The sequence below is a fragment of the Anolis carolinensis genome, unplaced genomic scaffold (genome assembly GCF_035594765.1).
Source record: "Anolis carolinensis isolate JA03-04 unplaced genomic scaffold, rAnoCar3.1.pri scaffold_7, whole genome shotgun sequence".
Classification (NCBI taxonomy): domain Eukaryota; kingdom Metazoa; phylum Chordata; class Lepidosauria; order Squamata; family Dactyloidae; genus Anolis; species Anolis carolinensis.
In genome coordinates, this window is record NW_026943818.1 from 34,903,075 (window position 1) to 34,919,820 (window position 16,746).

General features: G+C 45.3%; 1 protein-coding gene across 2 annotated transcripts in view; it reads right to left on the reverse strand.

Moving 5' to 3' along the window:
* The window catches only part of apc2 (APC regulator of WNT signaling pathway 2), a 58,399-nt gene that overhangs the window by 25,488 nt on the left and 16,165 nt on the right, over window positions 1-16,746 (reverse strand). For both annotated transcript variants that reach the window (XM_062960562.1, XM_062960561.1), the window contains exons 2-7: window positions 16,674-16,746; window positions 12,551-12,641; window positions 4,137-4,317; window positions 3,936-4,044; window positions 852-965; window positions 619-696 (exon numbers count right to left, since the gene is read on the reverse strand). The exon at window positions 16,674-16,746 is cut by the window's right edge and continues 86 nt beyond it. In XM_062960562.1, the coding sequence (XP_062816632.1) occupies window positions 619-696; window positions 852-965; window positions 3,936-4,044; window positions 4,137-4,317; window positions 12,551-12,641; window positions 16,674-16,746 (646 nt within the window). The remainder of the gene's footprint in view (window positions 1-618; window positions 697-851; window positions 966-3,935; window positions 4,045-4,136; window positions 4,318-12,550; window positions 12,642-16,673) is intronic.

Consider the following 16,746-nt stretch of genomic DNA (forward strand, 5'->3'; position numbering starts at 1 on the left):
TCTTTGTGTCAATAATAATAATAATAATAATAATAATAATAATAATAATAATAATAATACATCACACAGTCCTAAACACTTGGGAAGTGTTCGACTTGTGGTTTTGTGATATGAAATCCAGCATATAGATCTCGCTTGCTGTGTCATACTATGTCTTCGTGTCAATAATAGTAATAATAATAATAATACTTGGGAGGTGTTCAACTTGTGATTTTGTGATACAAATCCAGCATCTATAGCTCGTTTGCTGTGTCATACTTTGTCTTCATGTCAATAATAATAATAACAATAATACTTGGGAAGTGTTCGACTTGTGATTCTGTGATACGAAATCCAGCATATATATCTCGTTTGCTGTGTCGTACTGTGTCTTTGTGTCAATAATAATAATAATAATCTTTATTTATATTCCACCCTATCTCCCTGGATGGAATTCAAGGCCGATTCCAAACATGAAAGGCGAACATTCAGTGCCCGGACGCAACAACAATACACCCATAATAACAAAAAATAACAGCCCAACATATAAAAACAAAGGATGACTTAACAACTAATATTAAATTAAAAACGCAACCTGTTATATCAGACATAAAACAAAACATTGAATGGAAACATTACCGGAGTCTCAGACTGTTGCACTTTGTCTTGTGCCTCCATCAGCTCCTTGTCGATTTGCTCCAGTCGAGAGACGCGGATCTAGAGAAGTCGAGGAACCAAGGCGTCCGGTTAGTGTCCGGATCGAAACCATGCCGTTGGGGGAGGTTTGCCAAGCCCTCCTGACAGATGACCATCCAGTCCAGGCAGGAAGACACCATCCGAACCCTCCCAAGAGATGGGAGGCTCTTTCTCACCTGCGCCCGTTGCACCATTTCGTCCGTCGTCCCAAAACGCTCCTCCATGAGAGTCCGGATGTGCTGGGCTTCAAACTCCAGTTGCTGTCGGATCAGGTCCATTTGCATGGAGAACTAGACAAGGAAGGGAAGTGAAGACGAAATTCAGAAAGGCTTTGATTTGGGTCTTCCAGTTGGACTAGTTGGACTCCATCTTTTCCATTTCCGGCATCCAGAGGCTTTGCTCAACTCTAGCTATGGTGGATACTGTTGTTCAATCTTCCAAGCCGAGGAGCTTTATCGTTCTTAAACATCCTCCGGATCTAATTGCCTTTTATAACTTCCCTGCTTTTAAAGCAGTACCTATTTATCTACTCGCATTTCTGCTTTTGATCTGCTAAGTGGGCAGGGAGCTGGGGTTAAGGTTAGGGTTAGGCCACTTCTAACTCCAGGCTTCTAGGATCACAGCTGTATTTGTAATAATCTAAAATAATAATCTAAAATCTATCTATATATATATAAATGAGTGATGGCATCACGGCGACCCACAAAACAACAAAACTACAGGCCCCCCAACCTCGAAATTTGACAACACAACCCATCATCCACGCCTCTAGGTTGATACAACAAAAAGAAAAGAAAAATAAAGTCCTAATTAGAGAGAGAGGAATAATTGCTTTTATCCAATTGCTGCCACTTAGAAGGCTAAGCTCCGCCCACTTGGTCTCCTAGCAACCCACTCAGCCCAGTGTTAATAAAAGAATAAAAAATAAAATAAATACAAATAATACAATAAAAATAATTAAAAACACTAAACAATTAATACAATAAAATACTATAACAAAATAACTAAAAATAATACAACAAAATAATAAAATATAATAAATAAAAAAGATAAGTTACAATAAAATTAATTTTAAAAAATACAAATAACGTCAAATAAAAATTCCACAACAACTTTTAACCAATACCACCACCACTTTGCCACAGCAACGCGTGGCTGGGCACAGCTAGTATAATATAATAATATAAATAATAATAATATAAAAATGTAATGTGCATTTTTTACCATGGAGTAAACCACAAAACCACTGGACCAAATCACACCAAATTTGGCCACAAAAGACATAGTCATCCAGTCTGTGTCTTTCAATCAAAAAAACCTAGAAAAATAAAGTCCAAATTTCAATAATGTGCGTTTTTCCCATGGAGTAAACAACAAAACCACTGAACCAAATCACACCAAATTTGGCCACAAAAGACATAGTCATCCACTCTATGTCTTTCAATAAAAAAACCTAGAAAAATAAAGTCCAAATAACAGAAAACCCCCAATTGCTTACCAACTTACTAATAATATTACCATATAATGATATAGTACACTATAGTAATTTAATGCTTATATTGTGCTATACTAATAATATATTGTATGTCCATTTGATTTGTAAGCCGCTCTGAGTCCCCTTCGGGGTGAGAAGAGCAGGATATAAATGTAGTAAATAAAAATAATAATAAATAAATAAATTTACATATTTTTATCCCGCCTTTCTCTACTCAAGCCAAGCCAGGCTACTTCTAACTCCAGGCGTCTAGGATCACAGCTGTATTTGTAATAATCTATATATATAAAAATGTAATGTGCGTTTTTACCATGGAGTAAACAACAAAACCACTGGATCAAATCACACCAAATTTGGCCACAAAAGACGTAGTCATCCAATCTATGTCTTTCCATCAAAGAACCCTATAAAATTAGGTCCAAATTACAGAAATCCCCAAAACCAAAAATTACAAACTACGCATGCGCAGGGCCCCCACCTGGAAACTTGGTGACATTAGCCAGGTGGGCGGGGCTTCAATGCATGACTGAGCACAGCTAGACATATTTCCAGATAGGAAACAACCAGAGCCAGCTAACACCTCCCAACAAAGGATTCTCCCAGAGAGGAAACAACCATGCTGTGAAGCTGCAAGCTCATTCAATGCTAATCAGGGTGACTAATTACAACATTCACACTTGCTTCCACAAAGAAAAATCCACTCAGGACGATGACACAGCAATGTGTGGCCGGGCACAGCTAGTAATAATATATAAATAATAATAATAATAATAATAATAATAATAATAATAATAATAATAATAATATAAAATGTAATGTGCATTTTTACCATGGAGTAAACAAAACCACTGGACCAAATCACACCAAATTTGGCCACAAAAGACATAGTCATCCCATCTATGTCTTTCAATCAAAAAACCTAGAAAAATAAAGTCCAAATAACAGAAAACCCCCAATTGCTTACCAACTTGCTAATAATATTACCATATAATAATCTATATATATATAAATGTAATGCGCGTTTTTACCATGGAGTAAACAACAAAACCACTGGACCAAATCACACCAAATTTGGCCACAAAAGACATAGTCATCCCATCTATGTCTTTCAATCAAAAAACCTAGAAAAATAAAGTCCAAATAACAGAAAACCCCCAATTGCTTACTAACTTGCTAATAATATTACCATATAATAATCTATATATATATAAATGTAATGCGCGTTTTTACCATGGAGTAAACAACAAAACCACTGGACCAAATCACAACAAATTTGGCCACAAAAGACATAGTCATCCCATCTATGTCTTTCAATCAAAAAACCTAGAAAAATAAAGTCCAAATAACAGAAAACCCCCAATTGCTTACCAACTTGCTAATAATATTACCATATAATAATCTATATATATAAAAATGTAATGCGCGTTTTTACCATGGAGTAAACAACAAAACCACTGGGCCAAATCACACCAAATTTGGCCACAAAAGACATAGTCATCCACTCTATGTCTTTCAATAAAAAAAACCCTAGAAAAATGAAGTCCAAATAACAGAAAACCCAAATTGCTTACCAACTTGAATACCCCTGAACAGTCTTGCAGCTTCAAAGCCAGGCTGCTTCCTCACCAGAGGGATACTAACCACTAGACTACGCCACAGCAACACAGCTAGTAATATAATAATATTCTTTGTGCCATCTTCCCAGAGAGACCCGCACATTTGTGAACAGGGATCGGACAAACGGCATGTGCCGCCCTCAACTCACCGTCTCGACGTGCGGCAACTCATCCAACCTCTTGGAAAGGCTTTGCAGTTGAGTGTAATACCATAGCTTCTCCTTCTCCTCTTTTTCAATTTCGCCCAACAGGAAACACCTGGGAATAGAAAGCGAGCCATTAGAAGAGATGGAATGAAGGATTAATGCAAGAAGAGTAAACCCTAACCCCAGCTCCAACTGGGCCCTCACCTCTCCCTGTCAAGCTCCTCCAGAATCCGGAGGGTGGCCCGGCTGAGCTCCCCCAGGCTGTCTTTCCGCTGGAGGGTCACCGAGTGGGCCGCACTCTCCTCGGGGACGCAGGGCGGAGGGGCTGGTGCTGGCGGAGGGGGGAACGTCAGGTTGTACAGGCTGGTGATGTCCATCTGGAGAGCTGTGGGGAAATGGGAAGCATGGGGCGGGCAGCAAATGGGTGCTGACAATGGACGTAGATGCACGCCATCCTCTGCACCGTCGCTGGGGAAACCAAGCCCTCCACCCCAAAACCAAGCCCTCCGCCCCAAAACCAAGCCCTCCACCCCAAAACCAAGCCCTCCGCCCCAAAACCAAGCCCTCCGCCCCAAAACCAAGCCCTCCGCCCCAAAACCAAGCCCTCCGCCCCAAAACCAAGCCCTCCACCCCAAAACCAAGCCCTCCGCCCCAAAACCAAGCCCTCCACCCCAAAACCAAGCCCTCCACCCCAAAACCAAGCCCTCCACCCCAAAACCAAGCCCTCCACCCCAAAACCAAGCCCTCCACCCCAAAACCAAGCCCTCCACCCCAAAACCAAGCCCTCCACCCCAAAACCAAGCCCTCCACCCCAAAACCAAGCCCTCCACCCCAAAACCAAGCCCTCCACCCCAAAACCAAGCCCTCCACCCCAAAACCAAGCCCTCCACCCCAAAACCAAGCCCTCCGCCCCAAAACCAAGCCCTCCGCCCCAAAACCAAGCCCTCCGCCCCAAAACCAAGCCCTCCACCCCAAAACCAAGCCCTCCACCCCAAAACCAAGCCCTCCACCCCAAAACCAAGCCCTCCACCCCAAAACCAAGCCCTCCACCCCAAAACCAAGCCCTCCACCCCAAAACCAAGCCCTCCACCCCAAAACCAAGCCCTCCACCCCAAAACCAAGCCCTCCACCCCAAAACCAAGCCCTCCGCCCCAAAACCAAGCCCTCCGCCCCAAAACCAAGCCCTCCGCCCCAAAACCAAGCCCTCCGCCCCAAAACCAAGCCCTCCACCCCAAAACCAAGCCCTCCACCCCAAAACCAAGCCCTCCACCCCAAAACCAAGCCCTCCACCCCAAAACCAAGCCCTCCACCCCAAAACCAAGCCCTCCACCCCAAAACCAAGCCCTCCACCCCAAAACCAAGCCCTCCACCCCAAAACCAAGCCCTCCACCCCAAAACCAAGCCCTCCACCCCAAAACCAAGCCCTCCACCCCAAAACCAAGCCCTCCACCCCAAAACCAAGCCCTCCACCCCAAAACCAAGCCCTCCACCCCAAAACCAAGCCCTCCACCCCAAAACCAAGCCCTCCACCCCAAAACCAAGCCCTCCACCCCAAAACCAAGCCCTCCACCCCAAAACCAAGCCCTCCACCCCAAAACCAAGCCCTCCACCCCAAAACCAAGCCCTCCACCCCAAAACCAAGCCCTCCACCCCAAAACCAAGCCCTCCACCCCAAAACCAAGCCCTCCACCCCAAAACCAAGCCCTCCACCCCAAAACCAAGCCCTCCACCCCAAAACCAAGCCCTCCACCCCAAAACCAAGCCCTCCACCCCAAAACCAAGCCCTCCACCCCAAAACCAAGCCCTCCACCCCAAAACCAAGCCCTCCACCCCAAAACCAAGCCCTCCACCCCAAAACCAAGCCCTCCACCCCAAAACCAAGCCCTCCACCCCAAAACCAAGCCCTCCACCCCAAAACCAAGCCCTCCACCCCAAAACCAAGCCCTCCACCCCAAAACCAAGCCCTCCACCCCAAAACCAAGCCCTCCACCCCAAAACCAAGCCCTCCACCCCAAAACCAAGCCCTCCACCCCAAAACCAAGCCCTCCACCCCAAAACCAAGCCCTCCACCCCAAAACCAAGCCCTCCACCCCAAAACCAAGCCCTCCACCCCAAAACCAAGCCCTCCACCCCAAAACCAAGCCCTCCACCCCAAAACCAAGCCCTCCGCCCCAAAACCAAGCCCTCCGCCCCAAAACCAAGCCCTCCACCCCAAAACCAAGCCCTCCACCCCAAAACCAAGCCCTCCACCCCAAAACCAAGCCCTCCACCCCAAAACCAAGCCCTCCACCCCAAAACCAAGCCCTCCACCCCAAAACCAAGCCCTCCACCCCAAAACCAAGCCCTCCACCCCAAAACCAAGCCCTCCACCCCAAAACCAAGCCCTCCACCCCAAAACCAAGCCCTCCACCCCAAAACCAAGCCCTCCACCCCAAAACCAAGCCCTCCACCCCAAAACCAAGCTCTCCACCCCAAAAGAGAGTATGTTTCCCGCATACATCTTCTGTGTTCCACCCTGAGACTATCTATATATATATATAAAAGAGTGATGGCATCACGGCAGTGGACAAAACAACAAAAGTAAACACCCCACAACCTCGAAAATTGACAGCACAACCCCTCATCCATGCCTCTCGGTTGATACAACAAAAAGAAAAGAAAAATAAAGTCCTAATTAGAGGGAGAGGAAGAATTGTTTTTATCCAATTGCTGCCAGTTAGAAGGCTAAGCTCTGCTCACTTGGTCTCCTAGCAACCCACTCAGCCCAGGGGACCCTTGACCTTAACTACCACCAATTCCTCAATATTTTATTTCCCATACCACCATACTTCGCCACAGCAATGCGTGGCCGGGCATAGCTAGTTTATTTACAACTAGCTTGGGGACCCGGCGGTGCCTGGGTTATTTGGAAAAGGCATTAGTTGTCTTTGAATGTGGTGTATTCTCAGTTTGGAGTGGGTGAACTACTATTGCCAGAATTGTGGGTCAATTCTCCCCAAACCCTGCCAGTCTTCAAAGTTGGCCATTTTGGTTCTGTGTCCCAAGTGCGGTCCAGATCTGTCATTGCCTGGCTGCAGTGCTCTCGGGATGGGGGTGAAGTACTACAACTCCCAGATTCCTGGGGCAATTGTCCCGAAACATCTGTGAGTATCCACAGCAGGCCATGTTGAGTCTGTGTGCCCAATGTGGTCCAGATCCATCATTGGCTGGGTTCAGTGCCCTTTGGATGCAGGTGAACTACAACTCCCAAAACCAAGGCCCATTCCCGCAAAAGTTCAGTGGGTCATGAGGCTTCTCTGTGCAACGTTTGGTCCCGGTCCATTGTCGGTGGGGGTCACTGTTTCTCTGGATGCAGGCGAACTATAACTCCCTTTTCCCCAAACTTGTCCAATACGTTCTATTGGTTATGGGGACTCTGTGTGCCAAGTTTGGTCCTGGTCCATCATGGGTGGGGTTCAATTGCAGGTGAACTATAAATCCCATGACCTACTACTCCCAAATCTCCAGGCCAATTCCCCTCCAAACCCACCAGTGTTCAAATGTGGGCATATCGTTTGGCCCAGACCCATCATTGTTTGGGTTCATTGGGTCAGGGGTCCTCAAACTTTTAAAGCCGAGGGCCGGTCCACAATCCTTCAGACTGTTGAGGGGCCGGATTATCATTTGAAAAAAATACAATCAAATTCCGATGCACACTGCAGATATCTTATTTGTAGTGCAAAAACAGCAACAACAACAACAACGAAAGAACAATACAATATTTAAAAATAAAAACAATTTTAACCAACATACATTTATAAGGATTTCAATGGGAAGTGTGGTCCTGCTTCTGGCCAATGAGATAGTCAAGTTAATTAGGGTTGTTGTTGTTGTTGTTGTTGTTGTGTGCTTTCAAGTCATTTCAGACTTTGGGTGAGCCTAAGTCTAAAATTTATTTATTATTTATTTACTGCATTTATCTACTACATTCGTATCACACCCTTCTCACCCCAAAGGGGACTCAGAGTGGCTTACAAATTATATGTACATACAATATATTATATTATTAGCATAGCACAATATTAGCATTATATATTACTATACTGAACTATACCACTATACTGTAATATTATTAGTAATATTATATGTAATATAGAATATATAATTAATATTATTATATGGTATTATTATTAGTGTTATATTGTATTACATTATAATATTATTATCAACATTATATGTACATACAATATATTATATTATTAGCATAGCACAATATTAGCATTATATATTACTATACTGAACTATACCACTATACTGTAATATTATTAGTAATATTATATGTAATATAGAATATATAATTAATATTATTATATGGTATTATTATTAGTGTTATATTGTATTACATTATAATATTATTATCAACATTATATGTACATACAATATATTATATTATTAGCATAGCACAATATTAGCATTATATATTACTATACTGAACTATACCACTATACTGTAATATTATTAGTAATATTATATGTAATATAGAATATATAATTAATATTATTATATGGTATTATTATTAGTGTTATATTGTATTACATTATAATATTATGATCAACATTATATGTACATACAATATATTATATTATTAGCATAGCACAATATTAGCATTATATATTACTATATTGAACTATACCACTATACTGTAATATTATTAGTAATATTATATGTAATATAGAATATATAATTAATATTATTATATGGTATTATTATTAGTGTTATATTGTATTACATTATAATATTATGATCAACATTATATGTACATACAATATATTATTAGCATAGCACAATATTAGCATTATATATTACTATATTGAACTATACCACTATACTGTAATATTATTAGTAATATTATATGTAATATAGAATATATAATTAATATTATTATATGGTATTATTATTAGTGTTATATTGTATTACATTATAATATTATGATCAACATTATATGTACATACAATATATTATATTATTAGCATAGCACAATATTAGCATTATATATTACTATATTGAACTATACCACTATACTGTAATATTATTAGTAATATTATATGTAATATAGAATATATAATTAATATTATTATATGGTATTATTATTAGTGTTATATTGTATTACATTATAATATTATTATCAATATTATATGTACATACAATATATTATATTATTAGCATAGCACAATATTAGCATTATATATTCCTATATTGAACTATACCACTATACTGTAATAATATTAGTAATATTATATGTAATGTAGAATATATAATTAATATTATTATATGGTATTATTATTAGTGTTATATTGTATTACATTATAATATTATTATCAACATTATATGTACATACAATATATTATATTATTAGCATAGCACAATATTAGCATTATATATTACTATACTGAACTATACCACTATACTGTAATATTATTAGTAATATTATATGTAATATAGAATATATCATTAATATTATTATATGGTATTATTATTAGTGTTATATTGTATTACATTATAATATTATTATCAACATTATATGTACATACAATATATTATATTATTAGCATAGCACAATATTAGCATTATATATTACTATATTGAACTATACCACTATACTGTAATATTATTAGTAATATTATATGTAATATAGAATATATAATTAATATTATTATATGGTATTATTATTAGTGTTATATTGTATTACATTATAATATTATTATCAACATTATATGTATATACAATATATTATATTATAAAACTGAGGGCGGGGGCCAGGTCAATGACCTCGGAGGGCCGCATCCGGCCCCCGGGCCTTAGTTTGGGTTCATTGGGTGTAGGTGAACTACAACTCCTCTACATTCCCCGGTAGGAGTCACAGTGCTCTGACTTGATGCAGGGTGAACTACAACTTCAGTCCCACAAACTCCTCCAGTAAGTGTAGTTGCTGCTCAGTTCTGCTGTGTTTGTTCTGCAGGCAGATTGGAAAGGGAAGGGCAGTGGGCGGGGCTATGCAAATTCCACACCAATGGAGAGCCCTGGGATGCCTGCCTGTGGTGGAGGAAAAAGCACAATCTAGGATGAAATGGTCCCCAAACGAAAGCATTCCTGGGGTGGTGGGACATAGTGTTTGGAAGGACATTGACATGGGTTGGGATACATGTTCATGGCGCTCACTGTAACCATAATGTCAGTGGATGGGAGTGACTTGGTGGCTGCTCAGCACTGGGAACAGAAGCCTGTTTGTGGAAGCCGGAGGCTGTTTGTGCCACATACACACATATGGGTTTTCACTTTTATTATGGATTTAGATTAGATTAGATCAGGGGTCCCCAAACTAAGGCCCGGGGGCCGGATGCGGCCCTCCAAGGTCATTTACCTGGCCCCCGCCCTCATTTATAATATAATATTTTTATATCCGTTTTAATAATAGAATATATTGTATATACAGGGTTGTTGTGTGTCTTTCGGGCTGTGTGGCCATGTTCCAGAAGCATTCTCTCCTGACGTTTCGCCCACATCTATGGCAGGCATGCCTGCCATAGATGTGGGCGAAACGTCAGGAGAGAATGCTTCTGGAACATGGCCACACAGCCCGAAAGACACACAACAACCCTGTGATCCTGGCCATGAAAGCCTTCGACAACATATTGTATATACATATTATATTGATAATAATATTATTTTATACAATATAATAATAATAATACCATATAATATTAATTATATGTTATATATTACATATAATATTAAAGTATAGTGATATAGTTCAATATAGTAATATATAATGCTAATATTGTGCTATGCTAATAATATACTGTATGTACATACAGCTGCTCTGAGTTCCCTTCGGGGTGAAAAGGGTGGAATATAAATGTAGTAAATAAATGTAGTAAATGAATAAATGAATAATTTTGGATTTAAGCTCACCCAAAGTCTGAAATGACTTGAAGACACACAACAACAACAATTAACCTGACTATCTCATTGGCCAGAAGCAGGCCCACACTTCCTATTGAAATCCTGATAGGTTTATGTTGGTTAAAATTATTTTCAGTTTTAAATATTGTATTGCTCTTTCATTGTTATTGTTGTTGTTTTGCACTACTAATAAGATATGTGCAGTGTGCATAGGAATTTTTTTCCCCAAATGATAATTCTGCCCCTCAACAGTCTGAAGGATTGTGGACCGGCCCTCTGCTTCAAAAGTTTGGGGACCCCTGGATTAGATAGATTAGATTTAGATAGATATAGATATAAATGCTGTAAATAAACAAGTAATAAATAAATGAATGAGCCTGCCACTCACCTTTCAGCTGATCCAGAACCTCCATTTGATTAGATAGATTAGATAGATTAGATCAGGGGTCCCCAAACTTTTAAAACTGGGGGCCAGTTCACGATCCCTCAGACCATTGGAGGGCCGGACTACAGTTGGCCAGGTGGCCACCAAGCAATAATAATATAATAATAATAATAATAATAATAATAATAATTATTATTATTATTATTATTATTATTAGCCCAACCTCCTTCTGGCCTTTGTGCACCAAAAGCACAAGTAAAGTACCCCTGGCAAATGGCTACTCAGCCTCAATGGCTACTCAGCCTTATTATTAGCCCGAACCCCTTCTGCCTTTGTGGACCAAAAGCACAAGCAAAGCACCCCTGACAGATGGCCTCCCAGCCTCAATGTTAATAATAATAATAATAATAATAATAATAATAATAATAATAATAATAATAAAGAGGGTTGGAAGAGACCCCTTGGGCTATTTAGCCCAACCCCCTTCTGCCTTTGTGGACCAAAAGCACAAACAAAGCACCCCTGACAGATGGCCTCCCAGCCTCAATGTTAATAATAATAATAATAATAATAATAATAATAATAATAATAATAATAATGGTTGGAAGAGACCCCTTGGGCCATTTAGCCCAACCCCCTTCTGCCTTTGTGGACCAAAAGCACAAGCAAAGCACCCCTGACAGATGACCTCCCAGCCTCAATGTTAATAATAATAATAATAATAATAATAATAATAATAATAATAATAATAATAATAATAATAAAGAGGGTTGGAAGAGACCCCTTGGACTATTTAGCCCAACCCCCTTCTGCCTTTGTGGACCAAAAGCACAAGCAAAGCACCCCTGACAGATGACCTCCCAGCCTCAATGTTAATAATAATAATAATAATAATAATAATAATAATAATAATAATAATAATAATAATAATAAAGAGGGTTGGAAGAGAGCCCTTGGGCCACTGAGTCCAGCCCCCTTCTGCCTTTGTGCACAAAAGCACAAGCAAAGCACCCCTGACAGATGGCCTCCCAGCCTCAATGTTAATAATAATAATAATAATAATAATAATAATAATAATAATAATGGTTGGAAGAGACCCCTTGGGCCATTTAGCCCAACCCCCTTCTGCCTTTGTGCGGTGGGGGCCAGATAAATGGCTTCGATGGGCCGCATGTGGCCCGTGGGCCGTAGTTTGGGGACCCCTGGATTAGATAGATTAGATTTAGATAGATATAGATATAAATGCTGTAAATAAACAAGTAATAAATAAATGAATGAGCCTGCCACTCACCTTTCAGCTGATCCAGGACCTCCATTTGGCCCAAAGACACCATGGCCGTGGCCTCCTGCTCCAGCTTGCCTTGTAGGTGCTTCAGGACCTCCTGGGAGCAAAGAAGGGGCAGAAAGAGGGGAAGGAAAGGAGGTGAAGTGGGAACGATGGAGACCAGAGAAGGAAACAACCCTAAAGGAGGAACAACCGTCCACTTTGAAAGACTAGCAATGAGCGGGAGCTCTTCTCCTCGGATGGTGCCTCCGTCGGGCAAATGCAATTCCCAATTAGACCAAAGAACTAAAGTCTTCCAAGAAAAGATTTGTATAGATCAGTGGTTCCCAAACTTATTTGGCCTGCCGCCCCCTTTCCAGGAAAAATATGACTCAGCGCCCCCTGGAAAGGGGGTGTGGCTTAGAGGGGTGGGCGTGGCTCCTGCTCAAGAGGGCGGGGCTGAGCCTCTCCCCTAGTCCAAGATGCAGGGCTGGGAGGGGGAGGTGGGCGGGGCCACCAATGGGCGGCCAGGACTGGGATGGGCGGAGTTACGAGCTCTGAGTCAGGGCTGAGCATCTATCTCTGTCCTGTGGTGCCTGCCAGGTCACAGGGGGCGGGGCTAGAGGAGGGGGAGGGGCCTCTATACGCTGCCCCTGTGTTCTAACAAGCACCTCAGGGGAGGTATACAAAGGCTCTTGGGAAGAGGCCCCGCCCCCGCCCCTAGTCCCGCCCTTTAATCCTAAAAGGCCTCTCAGGAGAAATATAGAGGCTCAGCCCTGTCTCAGGTTCTTAGAAGGAGGCCCCGCCCACACTCCTAGCTCCGCCCTCTGTGTCCCAACAAGGGCTCAGGAGAGGTATAGATGCTCAGCCCTGTCTCAGGCTCTTGGAAGGAGGCCCCGCCCCCTTCCCTAGCTCCGCCCTCTGTGTCCCAACAAGGGCTCAGGGGAGGTATAGATGCTCAGCCCTGTCTCAGGCTCTTGGAAGGAGGCCCCGCCCCCTTCCCTAGCTCCACCCTCTGTGTCCCAACAAGGGCTCAGGAGAGGTATAGATGCTCAGCCCTGTCTCAGGCTCTTGGAAGGAGGCCCCGCCCCCTTCCCTAGCTCTGCCCTCTGTGTCCCAACAAGGGCTCAGGGGAGGTATAGATGCTCAGCCCTGTCTCAGGCTCTTGGAAGGAGGCCCCGCCCCCTTCCCTAGCTCCACCCTCTGTGTCCCAACAAGGGCTCAGGGGAGGTATAGATGCTCAGCCCTGTCTCGGGCTCTTGGAAGGAGGCCCCGCCCCCTTCCCTAGCTCCTCCTTCTGTGTCCCAACAAGCGTCTCAGGAGAGGTATAGATGCTCAGCCCTGTCTCGGGCTCTTGGAAGGAGGCCCCGCCCCCTTCCCTAGCTCCTCCTTCTGTGTCCCAACAAGGGCTCAGGAAAGGTATAGATGCTCAGCCCTGTCTCAGGCTCTTGGAAGGAGGCCCCGCCCCCTTCCCTAGCTCCTCCTTCTGTGTCCCAACAAGCGTCTCAGGAGAGGTATAGAAGCTCAGCCCTGTCTCAGGCTCTTGGAAGGAGGCCCCGCCCCCTTCCCTAGCTCCGCCCTCTGTGTCCCAACAAGGGCTCAGGGGAGGTATAGATGCTCAGCCCTGTCTCGGGCTCTTGGAAGGAGGCCCCGCCCCCTTCCCTAGCTCCGCCCTCTGTGTCCCAACAAGGGCTCAGGGGAGGTATAGATGCTCAGCCCTGTCTCGGGCTCTTGGAAGGAGGCCCCATCCCTTCCCTAGCTCCGCCCTCTGTGTCCCAACAAGCGTCTCAGGAGAGGTATAGAAGCTCAGCCCTGTCTCAGGCTCTTGGAAGGAGGCCCCGCCCCCTTCCCTAGCTCCACCCTCTGTGTCCCAACAAGTGCCTCAGGAGAGATATAGATGCTCAGCCCTGTCTCAGGCTCTTGGAAGGAGGCCCCGCCCCCTTCCCTAGCTCCACCCTCTGTGTCCCAACAAGTGCTTCAGGAGAGATGTAGATGCTCAGCCCTGTCTCAGGCTCTTGGAAGGAGGCCCCGCCCCCTTCCCTAGCTCCGCCCTCTGTGTCCCAACAAGGGCTCAGGGGAGGTATAGATGCTCAGCCCTGTCTCGGGCTCTTGGAAGGAGGCCCCGCCCCCTTCCCTAGCTCCTCCTTCTGTGTCCCAACAAGCGTCTCAGGAGAGGTATAGAAGCTCAGCCCTGTCTCAGGCTCTTGGAAGGAGGCCCCGCCCCCTTCCCTAGCTCCACCCTCAGTGTCCCAACAAGTGCCTCAGGAGAGATATAGATGCTCAGCCCTGTCTCAGGCTCTTGGAAGGAGGCCCCGCCCCCTTCCCTAGCTCCACCCTCTGTGTCCCAACAAGTGCCTCAGGAGAGATATAGATGCTCAGCCCTGTCTCGGGCTCTTGGAAGGAGGCCCCGCCCCCTTCCCTAGCTCCTCCTTCTGTGTCCCAACAAGGGCTCAGGAGAGGTATAGATGCTCAGCCCTGTCTCGGGCTCTTGGAAGGAGGCCCCGCCCCCTTCCCTAGCTCCTCCTTCTGTGTCCCAACAAGCGTCTCAGGAGAGGTATAGATGCTCAGCCCTGTCTCGGGCTCTTGGAAGGAGGCCCCGCCCCCTTCCCTAGCTCCTCCTTCTGTGTCCCAACAAGGGCTCAGGAGAGGTATAGATGCTCAGCCCTGTCTCGGGCTCTTGGAAGGAGGCCCCGCCCCCTTCCCTAGCTCCTCCTTCTGTGTCCCAACAAGGGCTCAGGAGAGGTATAGATGCTCAGCCCTGTCTCAGGCTCTTGGAAGGAGGCCCCGCCCCCTTCCCTAGCTCCACCCTCTGTGTCCCAACAAGTGCCTCAGGAGAGATATAGATGCTCAGCCCTGTCTCGGGCTCTTGGAAGGAGGCCCCGCCCCCTTCCCTAGCTCCTCCTTCTGTGTCCCAACAAGGGCTCAGGAGAGGTATAGATGCTCAGCCCTGTCTCGGGCTCTTGGAAGGAGGCCCCGCCCCCTTCCCTAGCTCCTCCTTCTGTGTCCCAACAAGGGCTCAGGAGAGGTATAGATGCTCAGCCCTGTCTCAGGCTCTTGGAAGGAGGCCCCGCCCCCTTCCCTAGCTCCTCCTTCTGTGTCCCAACAAGGGCTCAGGGGAGGTATAGATGCTCAGCCCTGTCTCGGGCTCTTGGAAGGAGGCCCCGCCCCCTTCCCTAGCTCCTCCTTCTGTGTCCCAACAAGCGTCTCAGGAGAGGTATAGAAGCTCAGCCCTGTCTCAGGCTCTTGGAAGGAGGCCCCGCCCCCTTCCCTAGCTCCGCCCTCTGTGTCCCAACAAGGGCTCAGGGGAGGTATAGATGCTCAGCCCTGTCTCGGGCTCTTGGAAGGAGGCCCCGCCCCCTTCCCTAGCTCCGCCCTCTGTGTCCCAACAAGGGCTCAGGGGAGGTATAGATGCTCAGCCCTGTCTCGGGCTCTTGGAAGGAGGCCCCGCCCCCTTCCCTAGCTCCTCCTTCTGTGTCCCAACAAGGGCTCAGGAGAGGTATAGATGCTCAGCCCTGTCTCAGGCTCTTGGAAGGAGGCCCCGCCCCCTTCCCTAGCTCCTCCTTCTGTGTCCCAACAAGGGCTCAGGGGAGGTATAGATGCTCAGCCCTGTCTCGGGCTCTTGGAAGGAGGCCCCGCCCCCTTCCCTAGCTCCTCCTTCTGTGTCCCAACAAGCGTCTCAGGAGAGGTATAGAAGCTCAGCCCTGTCTCAGGCTCTTGGAAGGAGGCCCCGCCCCCTTCCCTAGCTCCGCCCTCTGTGTCCCAACAAGGGCTCAGGGGAGGTATAGATGCTCAGCCCTGTCTCGGGCTCTTGGAAGGAGGCCCCGCCCCCTTCCCTAGCTCCGCCCTCTGTGTCCCAACAAGGGCTCAGGGGAGGTATAGATGCTCAGCCCTGTCTCGGGCTCTTGGAAGGAGGCCCCGCCCCCTTCCCTAGCTCCTCCTTCTGTGTCCCAACAAGCGTCTCAGGAGAGGTATAGAAGCTCAGCCCTGTCTCAGGCTCTTGGAAGGAGGCCCCGCCCCCTTCCCTAGCTCCACCCTCTGTGTCCCAACAAGTGCTTCAGGAGAGATGTAGATGCTCAGCCCTGTCTTGGATTGTGACCACGCCCACTTTGGGACTCACGGCTCTGTATCATTTTGCAGAGCATAAACTCACCTTCATTCCGGAGGTCTCGTTCTCCAGCTTGGAGAGGTGCAGGGAGTTGTCTTCCAGCTCCCGCCGCAGGTGC